Here is a 13,523-nt window from a genome sequence, read left to right as displayed (position 1 = left end):
TGCGGGTGGGGGCTCCTGGAGCGGCCCCAGGTCCCCCTCGGGGTCTCCGTTCCCCGTCCTGTCTCTCCAGATCTGCCTTTCCCTGGCCCCCATCACTGTCCCCTGCTCTCTGCGTCCCAGTGCCCCTCCGCGGGGTCTCCCACCCTCCAGCACCAGGTGGGGCGGGCTCGAAGGCTGAACCTCGGGGCGTGCCCCCTTCTGACCCGTCCCTGCCCCTTCCTGCCCTCTTTGATGCGGCCCCACTTCCTCTGGCAGGAACCCCCGCCCTCACCAGGCCTGGGTAAAAAGGAGCCCCCGGGCCCGGTCCAGACGCAAAGTCCCCGGAGGCGGCAGCAGCGGCGGCGGCGGCCCTTCTCTCCTCACGGCCCTGTCTCCCAACCCTTGTACCAGTGTGTGTCTTGGTCCCTGGTACAGGTACGGGGAGGCAGGGACCTGGGGATCCCAGCAGCACCAGGCCTCCGGGTTGGAGTTAACGGGGTATCTCCAGCGCCTCCCCTAAACCTAAGCCTCCATCTCTGCCCCGTTGTGGCTCAGGTGAGGGTCTCCGCTGTCTCTCTCCTCGGCGTTTGTCTGCACCTGCTGTCTCTGTACCTGCTTCTCCGTCTGACTGGTGTCCAGCAGAGGGGTGTCTCACATCTCTGACACTCAAGGTCCCTCTTCCTTTCCCCATTTCTCTAGCAGAAAGCCTTTCCTGCTAATACCAACTGTTGAGCTCTCCCCATTTCCTGAGTTTTTACCCTTGACACTCAAGGTTGCCCTGTCTGGCTGTCACAAATCTCTTCCCCTTCATTTGCCTTGCCCTCATTTTTCCCCATCTCCAATTTCTCCTCACCCAAAGCCACCCCATCTGGTCTGATTCAGTCCCACCTTGAGGGACTTCCTATCCATGCAGCCGCCTGTGATTCCTCACTGCTGGCTGGCCTCGCTATGCCCTCTAGGCCATCTTCCTTACTAGGATTTTTGGGCAAAGTAGTCACCATCATCTGATGCCTGCAGCTTAGGTACTTCCTGGGACCCTAAGCAGAGAACTTGCCCCCTCAGATGAGTTTGCTCATCTGCAAACAGGCATGGTGCTCACTTAGGAGGGTCGGCGGGATGTGCAGGGGGAAGGTGGGTGCCTTGCTTTCCCTTAATAAGACAATCCCACCTTGAGTTCAAGACCTTCAACTCCTCCAACTGGCAGCTTTGAACCCAAGCCCACCCAACCCACTGACGCTGACACCCAGCAAAGCCAAGAGGGCGGATATTTCTTCTTCCCCCTCCCCACAGAGACCAGAAAAGGCTCAGAGTCTAGAGAACCCAGGAACCTCCACCCTCACTCACTTCCTCCCCAGAGACTTGCGGGGGGAGCTCAACACCAGGTAGAAAGGCCTCATGTGCACAACACCAAAAGGTAACAAAGACCAAAACATCAGAGGAGGCAGCATCTTGATACAGGTTGCTTCACCCAGACGTGAGGGCAGGAGGCAGGATGTGGGCCCCATCTTTATGCCCCCAGAAGATGTAGACGAATCCCATCTTCCACACCAACCCCACTTAATTCCTGGGGACAACCCCTCCCTCTTGTAGGGGCAGACAGCCAGAGTCTTCCAGAGCCTGGGAAAATAACTTTATTGTGTTTGGGGCAGCAGGCAGAAGTCCAGTCTCAGAACTTCTGGAACTGCTTCTTGGTGCCGGCAGCCTTGGTGACCTTGAGGACATTGAAGCGCACGGTCTTGCTCAGGGGCCGGCACTCACCCACCGTGACGATGTCACCGATCTGGACGTCCCTGTGGAGGGAAGCAGGGCTGGGTTTAGGGGAGGCTCTGCTCTCAGCAGGCCCTAAAGGCATCTTCATGTCTCTAGGCGGAGCCTCTCAACTTTGGCTCCTCCAAACCCCAACCAAGCTCCTATTTCCAGTTTCACCCTCCCCCAGGTAATTACTGAGCACAATGTGTAAGGCCCCAGGTTCCAGGCCATGCAGAGGATGGTCCGACCCTTCCAGGGACAGACCACCACCATCTGTCATGTCTTTTGCAGGGCACTGGAGGCTCACAAAGATGATGATACAGGACCCCTTTACTACCCTGATGACCTCCACACGGCGGCCAGGGCGTCCTGTTACAGCCAGGTCTGGTCCCACGTCACTCACTCCTGTGCAGCCCAACCCCTCCTCCCTGCCCAGGAGGGCAGCCAACCCTGCTCACCTGAAGCAGGGAGAAAGGTGCACAGACATGTTCTTGTGGCGCTTCTCGAAGCGGTTGTACTTCCGGATGTAGTGAAGGTAGTCTCGGCGGATGACGATGGTCCTCTGCATCTTCATTTTGGTCACCACGCCTGGGGGGACGGGGGGCAGTTCCTGGTCAGGCCCCACAGGGAAGGGAGCCATAGGCAGCCTGGGGCATCCGGGAAGCAGGGGGCCGCTGAGTAGGGTTCCCAGGAAGCCCTGCTTCCAGCATCAGTTGTGCCAAGTGGCCTTCTCAGCACTGCCCAGGGTGGGTGTCTGAAGACCATCGTGAAATAGACATCATTTGCCAAAAGTGTCCCCCTGGGGTCACCAGAAGTCTGCCAACCCCTTCCCCAACCCAGGACCCTGGAGCCTCAGTGTCCTCAGCCCTTCTTTCCTCAGACCCAGGAATCTGAACCCAAGCCCCTGGAGGTCCTCACTCACCAGACAGGATCCGCCCTCGAATGGAGACGTTACCCGTAAAAGGGCATTTCTTGTCAATATAGGTGCCCTCGATGGCCTAAAGGGATAAGGAAGGTTAGGGAGCCCTAAATATAGTTCCTGAAAAGAACAAGGGGCGTGGCCTCTCTAAACACACAAACTACAGTTCCCAGCAGCACCCACTGAGATGCGGATAGGTCAACTCAGTTTGGGTACATGTGCAGGGACACAGGGGTCTCCTCTTCTGAGGGTGCCCGTACCTCCTTTGGAGTCTTGAAGCCCAGACCAATGTTCTTGTAGTATCTGGGGAGCTTTTCTTTGCCAGTTTCTCCAAGCAGGACCCTCTTCTTATTTTGAAAGATGGTCGGTTGCTTTTGGTACGCACGTTCTGTCTATAGGGATGAGGAGGAAGCTGGTAAGACCCGAGCAGGCATCAACCTGGCCTGGAAAGCTTCACAAAATCCCAATACCATCTTGTCGAGTATTTAACTCCCTGAACTCTGGCCACCAGCGCCAAGCGCCCCAGAATTATCTTCCAAGACACTAACCCAAATATTCAGACTCAACTCTGAACCCAGGGTTACATCAGCATTTATGGTCTAAAACACCTCCTACCACCTGGAGCATTCAATCCCCAGCGATACAAAACCATGCCTCAAACACCAAAACTGTTCAGCAAAAATTATTCAAGACACAAAGACATCCAACCAGGATGCACTCCTTAACTAACATAGGCGGCTCCAGAATTAAATACCAAACTGACGGGCTCCCTGGAGTGGCCCTTAGAAGTCAGTTCTCAAAGGATTAACCCTACAGCCTAAGGCCTCCAAAAAGCAATAAAAAGTACTCTGTAAATCTTGATTTTTAAAAAGACAACTTCAAAAATCCTTGAACCTTAAACTAAACCCCAAATGCGGAGCCTCCAACATTTAAGTCTAAATGTTAGTCGCCTAGTCGCGCCCGACTCTTTGCGACCCCATGGACTGCAGCCCACCAGGCTCTTCTGTCCATGAGATTTCCCAGGCAAGAATACTGGAGTGGGTTGCCATTTCCTTCTCCAGAAGATCTTCCTGACACAGGGATCGAACCCAGGATTCTTGCACTGCAGGCAGATTATTTACCGACCGAGCTACAAGGGAACATTTAGGAGGTGCTAATCGAGATTAACGCCAAGACAACTGCCCTCTGCCCAAATTAACCCCTGGGAAATTAACCCCTAAACTGGAGCGCGGAGTCCCGCTCTCCAGGACTCGCCGCTGAAACCCAGACCCCGCAGTGTCGCATCGGCCCGTAGCCCATACCTGAATGTCCGCCATCTTCCCGGCTGCCTGAAAAAAGGAAGGCCGCAGTGGCGTCCGGGTTTCCTTATCGACTGCACAAGCGTTAGAGAGGAAGTGACGACAAAGGGGCGGGGCAGACACGGTTTGGGGCGGTGCCTTGGCGAGATTCTGATTGGCGAACGGTCCTACCTAAGCACGCGATTCGCAGACAGAATGAAAGCCGCCATGATGTTCAAGGCAGAGGGGCGGGAAGCGGCACACTGTCTCGCGAGAGTCTTACGCCATCATTGCGCGCCAACATGCCAGGTCACGTTGGGAAGGCGCGGCCAGCCTTAACCAGCCTATGTGATCGCGAGAGTTATCGGAAGCGGCCATGTTCCTGAGATGAGTGAGACCGCGTGGGGTTTGCGACCTCGTGTCTGTGTCCGTGCAGGGTTTGAACGGGTTGTGGTGGCGGCCATCTTTTTGCGGGGCGTGAGACCAGAAAGTGTTAGGAACATGCACGCGCTGCGAAGCGCCATCTTTGTGAGGGACGGACACTACCCATGAAGTTCTGAAATTTAATAAAAGTCGTTTTCATTTGTGGGCCGTTTTTTCCTCAGAGAGTGGTTTCGTTGCAAATTTTAATTCAATTAAAAAAAAATAAAAAGGACTTCTGCTAATTGTTGAGCAGCACTGTCCAATAGTACTCCCCGCTATGATGCAAATGCTGTCTGCGCTGTCCAACACACTGGTCACTGGCACTGGAAGTGGGGTGCGTGTGACTGTGAACCTCAATTTTTAATTTTACTCGATTTAAATAGCCACATGGAGCTAGTTATCTACTGCGTTGGTCAGTGCAGGTCCAAATCCGAATATCAATTTATTATTTTACAAATTTTTGGAAAACAAAAATCTAATGGCAATTACCATGTACGCAGAATTGTGCTAACACACTAAGGATGGCTCTGATAATTGTTCCCATTTTGCAGATGTGGAAACTGAGGCATAGTTGGGAATTTGGGAATTTAACCTGAGTAATCTGTTTCCTGCCTTCTTAATTACCTACCTTTAAAGAAATTAAAAGACTCTTGCTCCTTGGAAAAAAAGTTATGACCAATCTAGACATTAAAAAGCAGAGACATTACTTTGCCGACAAAAGTCCGTCTTGTCAAAGCTGTGGTTTTTCAAGTAGTCATGTATGGATGTGAGAGTTGGACTATAAAGAAAGCTGAGTGCTGAAGAATTGATGCTTTTGAACTGTGGTGTTGGAGAAGACTCACGAGAGTCCCTAGGACTGCAAGGAGATCCAACCAGTCCATCCTAAGGTGTTCATTTGAAGCACTGATGTAGAAGCTGAAACTTCAATACTTTGGCCACCTTATGTGAAGAGCTGTCTCATCTGAAAAGACCCTGATGCTGGGAAAGATTGATGGCAGGAGAAGGGGACTACAGAGGATGAGATGGTTCGATGGCATCACCGAATCCATGGACATGAGTTTGAGTAAGCTCCGGAAGTTGGTGATGGACGGGGAGGCCTGGCGTCCTGCAGCCCATGGGGTCGCAAAGAGTTGGACACGATTGAGCGAATGAACTTAAATGAACTTTTAAAGAAGGAACACCAGAGTCCTTTTTACACGCACTTCGCACTTTTTGCGTACTAGGCCCCCTTCTGGCCAGTGGTGGCAAAAACCCGGTGTCTTGTAACACCCTGATTTGGGCCTTGGGAGAATTCAAACTCCAGACTTTGGCCTCTTTCCGTAAATAAGTCTTGGCCTGAATTTTCCCAGCGCTCTCGCTGAGACTTCACATTCACCAAAGACCTCAAATTTAGGCTTTTGCTAGACTGTTCCAGTTCAATGTACAAAGTTGCATTGAGTTCATAATCAATATATGTAAGACTTAAATATGTTTTCCTCTGCTTCGAATTGCCTTTGAATTAATAATTTTAAAAGAAATCCTGGTACATTATTATATTTGTGTGGGTGTGTTAAATGTAATTTCTTTTGCAAATAAAAGTTGGTTTCTTCAATATAAATATTTAAGTAAATATTATGTCACATTTAAGTAAAAAGTTAACTTCTTTAATGTAAATATTTAAAATATATCTTCTAGGAAGTCCAAAAATAGATCCAACTCTGAGAATTTAGCTTATGATGACAGGTGCAATGAAGATCCCTGGGGAATATATAAACTATTCATTAATTTTGTGTTAGGACAAGTGTGAGACCACCTGCAGGTAAAGTTGGATCCCTACTTCCTACTTTATGCCAACGTAAATTTCTGGTGTGTAGGGATAAAATTTAGGTAGGTTTGAGAAATGAAGCCATGAAGAAAAGAAGCTATATATTAGAAGAAAACATGAGGGTTTTTTTTTTCCCACTTACAAGTCTAGTAAAGATTTTTTTAAGCACTGCATTTAGAATATACAATCTATGCTCCTAACAAACTTCTACAGGGGTCACAAAATATTCTTTTGATTTTTTTTCCAGTTAAAAAAAACCAGAATTATAGTTTATTTGGAACGTTGTGTTTGAGGTGTATAGCGAAGTGATTCAATTTTGCATGTATATATATATATATACACATTCTTTTTCATATTTTCCATCATGGTTTATCACAGGATATTGAATATATTTCCCTGTGCTATACAGTTGATTATCCATTCTATATATAATAGTTGGCATCTGCTAATCCCAAACTCCCAATCCATCCCTCCCTCACCCCCCACATGGCAACCACAGGTTTTTTCTCTATGAAATCTATTTCTGTTTCATAGATAAGTTCACTTGTGTTCTATGTTAGAGTTCACATATAAGTGATGAATGGTTCATTTTTAATTGTCACTGTTTCAGTCCCTCTGGGATAGCATTAAGGAAGAGAGACTTTGTTTTAAAACCTGCTGTATCTTCCTCCCAGTGACCTTGTAGTTGTTTTATAATTTATTTTTTTTTTGAAGAAAAAAGTTCTAGAGTTCTTGAATAACTTGGAAAGAATTTATATTTAGTTTTTAAAAAGGGGGAACCTGGAGTTGCTGCCTACAATATGTGCTAAACTGTATATGAAAGTTAATGTAGAAAAAAGCCTGGAAGGAAATACATGATATTGCCCTAGTGGTTTACATCTCCAGGTGGTGAGATTAAGTATGATTTCCTGTCTGGTGTCTTAAATGCTCAATATTTGCAAATTGCTAAGAGCAGCTGGTGAGATTTTGATGATAAGGGAAGAGCAAATAAAAGTAATACTGTTCCACTCTGAGGGGGTGAGGGCAACTTGGAGATGTTTAGGTCCTTAGCTTCTAGGTGTTGTTGATCACAACTCAACAGTAGGAAATCCTTTTTGTATTGTGACCAAACACACTTATCTCTGTCTTACCCTCCCCTGCCTTCGTCAACTTGTCTGATTTTTAAATCTTTAAACTTTCTCCTTTACCTTCTATAATACATTGATTTTTAAAAAATTTCTATTTAATTTCATTACTATTTTAAGGCTGCTTACAAACCACCACCTTGAATTTTTTGAACTGTGGTGTGAACAGCCTTGGTGCTCAGTAACAAACTTCAGCGAACTTAGTTATCACTTGAGGGCATATTTCCCTGTCTCTGACAGATCTCAGATATTTCCTAGCATTTCACAACAGAAATGCAAACACTAGAGTACAGAAGGGCCCCCTCCTCAGTGAGCACTGAAATGCCTGTTAAGCCATTCCTCTGTGTCCGGCCCAAGGACCACTGTGTCCAAGGTTGCTGTAGCCCAGGAGTTGAAGCTGATCTGGGACTAGAGTGCTGTTGGAGGGTGCTTTGGGCAGTTTGGTCTTCCCTGGTGGCTCAGACAGTAAAGCGTCTGTCTACAGTGCGGGAGACCCATGTTCGATCCCTGAGTCAGGAAGATCCTCTGGAGAAGGAAATGGCAATCCACTCCAGTACTATTGCCTGGAAAATCCCATGGACAGAGGAGCTTGGTAGGCTACAGTCCATGGGGTCGCAGAGTCGGACACGACTGGGCGACTTCACTTCACTTCGGGCAGTTTGGGGAACGTTCCTTCTGTTGGCCCAGAGGTTCTGATTCCTTGTTTATTTCTCCCCCAGGAATGATTAAGGTTATGCCTGGAGATTTATCTTCTTTATGGGGAATGATGAGCATCTCTTCACATGCTTATTAGCATTTGTGTATCTTCTTTGGTGAAAGCCGTTTTCAAATTCTGGGCCTAAGTTTTTGTTGGTTGGCTCATTGTTACTGAATTTTAAGAATTTTTCTATGTATTTGGCATTCAAGTCCTTCAAGAGACATGATTCACCAATACCTTCTCCTAGTCTGACATGTAATCTTCCTAAGTGTTTTAACATTTGGCTTAATACTTGACTGTACTGGGTCTTAGTTCCCATTTTAGATCTTTAGTTGCAGCAGGTGGGATCTAGTTCCTTGACTAGGGATGGAACCCACAGGCCTTCTGCATTCAGAGTAGTCTTAGCCAGTGGACCACCACGCCAAGTCCCAATGTTGCATGTCTTTTGAAGTGGCAAGTTTTACATTTTTAAGCCAGAATTAAGTGGTTTGGGCAACCTATTGTGCTGCTCTAACATAGTGTCATGAGATTTAAACTCTAGGATTTTCAGTTGGTTCTGGAGGTGGCTCTGTTGGAGAGCAGGAGCCCCCAGGAGGAGCAGGGACACCACCCATTGGCAAAATGATCCTGAGAAAACTTGAGCCACTGTCTTAGACATTTTGGAGACTAAGCAGGATAGAATGGCAGTGTGGAAGTTATCACCTGCTCAGTGAACCCACATACACCAAGTACTGCCCACCAGTCTCAAAGGGCAGCAGGAATCTAGCTTTCCTCCCGGTACAGATGGATGTACCTTGGTCAAGCCAGACCCCTCTGGGTGTCATCAGCACTGACACCACTGACTACACAGAACCTCCTAAGGTGGGGCAGGGGGCCCCACCTGGGTGTTGAGAGGTGACCAAGGGCTAGGTACCTTGATCCTTTCAGCGACTCATCCTGGCAGAACTAACAGGTCTAGTTTTATCTTAAAAAAAAAAAGAAAAAAAAGACAAAAACTCACTTCTCTAATACCTCATCACCTATCTCTGCATTACAGCCTGACGTGGTACAGCCTGACAAGCCCACATGCCCCAGTGAAGGACTGATTTTAGGGAAGAGTGGCCAATTCCATACTTTGCAGCTGAATTAGGAAGACAATTTTATATAAAAAGGGCAGCACCTGGCTCTACAGGCCATAAATACCCACAAACCCACAGGCATCTCAAATTCCTTGGCATGGAAAATCTCTACCAAGGTCAACTCTTCCATGAAAGGCAGTCAGTTTCTGATCCACCTGTGTAAAGAGCACAGCCAGTCTTATTCTCCAAGTTCCCCGTCAGCCGAGAGCCTTGCTCCCCTGGGCCTGCCTCTACAGCAGACACACACTGCAAAGACGCCACATTTCTTTAAAAAAATAATTTATTGGTTTTGGATCACAAAATATAAGGAAGACGTAAGGGCGATGCCTGTGACCCCTTGGCTGAAACTTCTCTTCCAGAGACACTTTTTGGGCATTCTCACACCCTAACAGCTGCAGAGTATAGTATCCGACCACGTGGCAAGCATGAACAGACTCCCTTAAGTCATGCGAATCCCTTCCAATAGTCTTCCAGCTCACTTCTGCCAATATTGCAACTGGACTGGTTGTTCCAACTGTTCGTCTTAAAAGTCTCACGAACAAAGAGGCTGCAGACCAGCGATGCCTGCACAGCCCCTCGACCTGCCTACACTGACTAATGCCCCTCGGCTATACCCCGTCTGCCTGTGGCACCTGCATGGCAGCCCCTGGGGGCCCCCACATCCTAGGGTGGCGATGGAGGAAGGGCAGGCCAGGCCAAGCATGAAGAATAAACAGTCAATTTTATTTGGCTCAGACTAGGAATCCGTGAGTCTTGAGGACCTCTGTGAATTTGCCAATTTTCTTCTCGATGTTCTTTTCGGCCTGCTTCCGTAGCCTCTGTGGGGCCAAGATGACAGATAGTGGTCAGTGGCTGCTCCCGGGGACTGTCCTCATCCCAGGGACCCAGTCCCACTCCCCATACCCACAGCGGGCCTCAGGCAGACTTCCAAAGGCCTAACAAACAGGTGAGAGTTGCCAGCTGCCCGGGGATGTGGCACCCCTCCAGTACCAATCCCACCCTCACCATGAGCTGCTTCTTTTTCCGGTAGTGGATCTTGGCTTTCTCCTTTCTCTTCTCCTCCAGGGTGGCTGTTACTGCCTGGTACTTCCAGCCAACCTCATGAGCCAGGCGCCCTAGGTAGGCAAACTAGAGGGGAGGGAGAAGAAACGAAGCTGTTAGAAAAGGAGGCCAGGGTGACTAGGGGAGGGGCGTTAACATCCTGTCCTAGAGCCTTCCAGCTAGTCAGGGAAGCCATGCTCCCCGTTCCTCCTGGCATCAGCTGAGCCATTGGCGTTTTCGGCACTGCCCACAGTGGCATCCGCAGACCATCGTGAGAAAAAACCATCATCTGCCAGTCCTAGGGCCCTCAGTGCACCCTCCCAGGAAACCTGAGAATCCCAAGGGTATCACTCAGCAAGATCTGGAGGCTCACCTTGCGAGTAGGCTTCAGACGCACAACCTTGAGGGCAGCAGGAACCACCATTCGCTTTTTCTGTTAGAGAAGGAGAGGGGCTTAGAGACCTGGAGTGAGGGACAGACAGGGAAGAAGGCTGGCTGGGGCAGGCGTCTCAGCCGGTGCTCTTTTCACAGGGATCAAACAATGTAGGTAATTGCAGAACATCACCGACGCCAGCCACAGGGATATTGTCGAGGGCACTGGGTCCTGCTCACCTTGTCATAGGGTGGTGGGATCCCATCAAACACCTTGAGGCGCTCCAGAGCAGCCTGGCCCCGCTTGGTCTTGTGGGGCAGCATGCCTGTGGACAGAGGACAGCAGGCCTGCTCAGTGGGGCACGTGGGGACTAGCTGCCCACCCAGGCAGGCAGACAGGTGGCCTCAGATGGTAGTGCATGTGGCGTCATCTCACGGTTGGGAAACTCGAACACGAGTGGGAAAAGTCTTCATCACTGGCTACCTGCCCCTCAGCACCTGCGGTCCCTGGGCCCAGCTCACCTCGCACTGTCCGCCAAAAGATGCGGCTGGGGGCTCGGAAGTGGTAGGGGCCACGGGAGGGGTTGGTGTTCATCCGCTTGCGGAGAAAGGCCAGGTATTTCACTGGGAAGAAGGGAGAGGGTGTAAGGCCTCATAGTCCCCAGCCAGGCAGCAACTCCTTCCAACGCCAAGACCTCACTTCTGAGGGCCTGCTAGGGAACTCAAAACTTGCACCTCCCACCACTGAGGGGGCGGTCTGCTTTCCAAGTCTGTGAAGCCTGAGCCCCACACAGGTCCACCCTCCCAACCCTCCTCCCAGGCCCTAACTCACATTTATTTCTGTAGAAATTGCCAGAAATGTTGATGCCCTCACAGCGCACGACCACAACCTTCCGGCCTAGAGGGAATGGAAAATGGAACAATCAAGGAGGGCAAAGGTCAGGAAGCCAGGTGCCAAGTTATTGCCCAGAAAGGAGACCCCAGCCCTGCCTAAAACTGGCCCCTGTGCACAAACACACTAGAAGACACCAGAATCTCCTGCCCCAAGTCACAGAGGGCTAACTGGTGGAGCTGGTCTCATGCTAAAGTTCAATTTATTACACGTTTTGAATTCAGAGCCCCTGACCCGGGAGGGGAGGATGCTGGCAGGTCTCAGAGCGGTGCATGGGGTTGATCTCACGGTCGTGAGACTCAAACGAAAGATGGTGACTTTTGCTCATCACTGACCTGTGAGCTCATGTCTGGTGGGAGCTCTGGGCAGCGGGCAGACTTACCCAGAAGCACCTGCTTGGCCACAATGGCCGCCAGGCGGCCCAGGAGATGGCCTCGGCCATCGAGCACCAGGACCTGTTGGAGACAGGTTGAAGAGCTCAGAAGGGCTCAGAGGCACCCACAACTTTCACTGCCCACCTCAACCAATTACTCCTCTCCATTAGTTCACTTACCTCCCAGAATGCCTGCTAACCAGACATCAGACCCAAAACTAGAACTTAAGGCTCACTTTAGAGATGGCCAAGAAAGCAAATGACTGACTCAGAATATCAGCGAGCAGGTAAGACACAAAATAAACCAATCCCTCACATTTCAGCTGCTTCAAGGGCAGGCATCTTTATGCTCAGATTATGTTCCATGGTCAGAGAATAAGTTACAATCTGAATCAACACTGATCACCCGGTTAGAGGAACTGGTAATCTGAACGCACCCTGTAGAACCTGGACAGAATCTGATCCTGTTCTGATCTCAAAGGTAGCTTTCTAGTGTATCAAAGCAAACAGGTTCAGAGCCAGTGAAGCTAGGTACGGTAGTCAAAAATCCAAGCTTGCTCTGGTACTGACTAGCTCTGCATCCTTAGGCAAGCTTTAATGGCTCAAGTACTAATCTAATCCTTCGCTTCTTTTCAGAAGTTCCAGCTCTTACAAAGTGTACGTTATGTGAACGCAGGGACCCATGTTCAGAGAACTCTACCACTTCCCTGGCTTCAAACTTAATTTTCCCTCCTGAACCATACACTCCATCACATGTTCACCCCTTCCAGAACCACTCCCTCCCTGTAGCAGGAATAGGTTACACAAGGAGTCGGAGAAGAGTCAGTGGTAAGCTTCTACCTTCCTTGAGGGCCTCTAGCTGGTTAAGCAATTACGACTGTCTCAAGGATCTGGAACATTTCATTCAGTCCAGTTGCTAGCACTGGCACTTTTAGACTCCATCTAACCACAAAGCACAGCAATTTGTGCCTGCCCCATATGCAAGAGATCGCCCAACCTACGGCAAAGGTTTCGTGCCAAATTGCCCCCAGTTGCAGGGGAACCTTGATGCACACTTTCACGTGGCCGAAGCAACCGGCGCCTGGGCAGGGCGGAAATACCCTCCATTTTGGCCTACCCCCGGCTTCTCACCGTCCCCAGGTGGCGTAGCCGCCTTCAGCGTGCTTTCCCATTGCTGGGGACACACCGGTTTAATTCCGCCAAGATCTAGATGAATGAGGCCTAATTTTAAAATAACTGTTGTGTAGAAAGCCCCGATGACCGCCCCTCGAGGGAAAAATGATGCCGCATTTTTAGCCAGCCCAGAGAACAAAAACTGCCTTATATTCCCGTTTTGGATTTCTCTTACCCCGAAAGCTTTCTGCTTTGCTCAGTTATCGTCCTTAAGTTCCACAGCACACTTACGAGAGAAAAGAGGTCCAACCCCGGTCCGGCCTGGACCCCACCCGGCCCCACGCCGCCCCGGCCCGCGCGGAGCCTGTACCTGCCCCTCCGCCATCTTCGGCAGCCGCCTGGGAAAGAAGGAACCCTACACGCAGGGTTTCTTATCCCTTGAAACAGGGGCGGAAGAAGTGACGCAACACGGCCGCTTTCTGTCTTCTCATTGGCCAGAGTGTCAGGCGCGTGCGCAGAAATTCCCCACTGGGAGGCGGGTCATCTTCTGACTGTCCAGTCAGTATCGTTCCCATCGAGCCTAGGCGGCCATGGCTGAGCCGGGCGAGATCACGTGGGGTAGGGGGCGGTGCTCTTCAGCCT

The 13,523-nt window shown here is 49.9% G+C and overlaps 2 protein-coding genes and 5 non-coding genes across 7 annotated transcripts; all 7 read right to left on the bottom strand.

Moving 5' to 3' along the window:
* Positions 1 to 1,594: 1,594 nt before the first annotated feature.
* RPS11 (ribosomal protein S11) lies at positions 1,595 to 4,100 on the bottom strand. Its single transcript, XM_052655912.1, has 5 exons — positions 3,949 to 4,100; positions 2,908 to 3,039; positions 2,651 to 2,726; positions 2,187 to 2,316; positions 1,595 to 1,769 (listed from the first exon to the last, which is right to left on the bottom strand). Exons 1-5 carry the CDS (start codon positions 3,961 to 3,963, stop codon positions 1,646 to 1,648), a joined length of 477 nt encoding a protein of 158 aa, XP_052511872.1. The 5' UTR covers positions 3,964 to 4,100; the 3' UTR covers positions 1,595 to 1,645.
* Positions 2,429 to 2,515, bottom strand: LOC128064212 (small nucleolar RNA SNORD35). Its single transcript, XR_008200932.1, has one exon. It is a non-coding gene; the product is annotated as a small nucleolar RNA SNORD35 (small nucleolar RNA).
* Positions 4,101 to 9,792: 5,692 nt separating the features above from the next.
* Positions 9,793 to 13,281, bottom strand: RPL13A (ribosomal protein L13a). Its single transcript, XM_052655428.1, has 8 exons — positions 13,252 to 13,281; positions 11,778 to 11,850; positions 11,336 to 11,401; positions 11,026 to 11,127; positions 10,744 to 10,829; positions 10,505 to 10,564; positions 10,096 to 10,218; positions 9,793 to 9,908 (listed from the first exon to the last, which is right to left on the bottom strand). Exons 1-8 carry the CDS (start codon positions 13,264 to 13,266, stop codon positions 9,822 to 9,824), a joined length of 612 nt encoding a protein of 203 aa, XP_052511388.1. The 5' UTR covers positions 13,267 to 13,281; the 3' UTR covers positions 9,793 to 9,821.
* On the bottom strand, positions 10,339 to 10,425 carry LOC128064211 (small nucleolar RNA SNORD35). The gene has a single exon (XR_008200931.1). It is a non-coding gene; the product is annotated as a small nucleolar RNA SNORD35 (small nucleolar RNA).
* On the bottom strand, positions 10,634 to 10,704 carry LOC128064274 (small nucleolar RNA SNORD34). Its single transcript, XR_008200989.1, has one exon. It is a non-coding gene; the product is annotated as a small nucleolar RNA SNORD34 (small nucleolar RNA).
* LOC128064272 (small nucleolar RNA Z195/SNORD33/SNORD32 family) lies at positions 10,903 to 10,987 on the bottom strand. The gene has a single exon (XR_008200987.1). It is a non-coding gene; the product is annotated as a small nucleolar RNA Z195/SNORD33/SNORD32 family (small nucleolar RNA).
* LOC128064273 (small nucleolar RNA Z195/SNORD33/SNORD32 family) lies at positions 11,650 to 11,733 on the bottom strand. Its single transcript, XR_008200988.1, has one exon. It is a non-coding gene; the product is annotated as a small nucleolar RNA Z195/SNORD33/SNORD32 family (small nucleolar RNA).
* Positions 13,282 to 13,523: the final 242 nt, after the last annotated feature.

This window comes from Budorcas taxicolor, chromosome 18, assembly GCF_023091745.1.
Source record: "Budorcas taxicolor isolate Tak-1 chromosome 18, Takin1.1, whole genome shotgun sequence".
Classification (NCBI taxonomy): domain Eukaryota; kingdom Metazoa; phylum Chordata; class Mammalia; order Artiodactyla; family Bovidae; genus Budorcas; species Budorcas taxicolor.
Note: the sequence above shows the minus strand (reverse complement) of the source record. Positions and strands in the feature narration are given on the sequence as shown.

Excerpts from the sequence above, each read along its gene's own strand:
- RPS11 (XM_052655912.1), bottom strand. Across the intron at positions 2,727-2,907 it reads GCTTCAAGACTCCAAAGGAG|GCCATCGAGGGCACCTATAT; the intron begins GTACGGGCACCC and ends TTATCCCTTTAG. Across the intron at positions 1,770-2,186 it reads CACCTTTCTCCCTGCTTCAG|GGACGTCCAGATCGGTGACA; the intron begins GTGAGCAGGGTT and ends TTCCCTCCACAG.
- RPL13A (XM_052655428.1), bottom strand. Across the intron at positions 11,128-11,335 it reads CAATTTCTACAGAAATAAAT|TGAAATACCTGGCCTTTCTC; the intron begins GTGAGTTAGGGC and ends CCTTCTTCCCAG. Across the intron at positions 10,565-10,743 it reads TCCCACCACCCTATGACAAG|AAAAAGCGAATGGTGGTTCC; the intron begins GTGAGCAGGACC and ends CTTCTCTAACAG.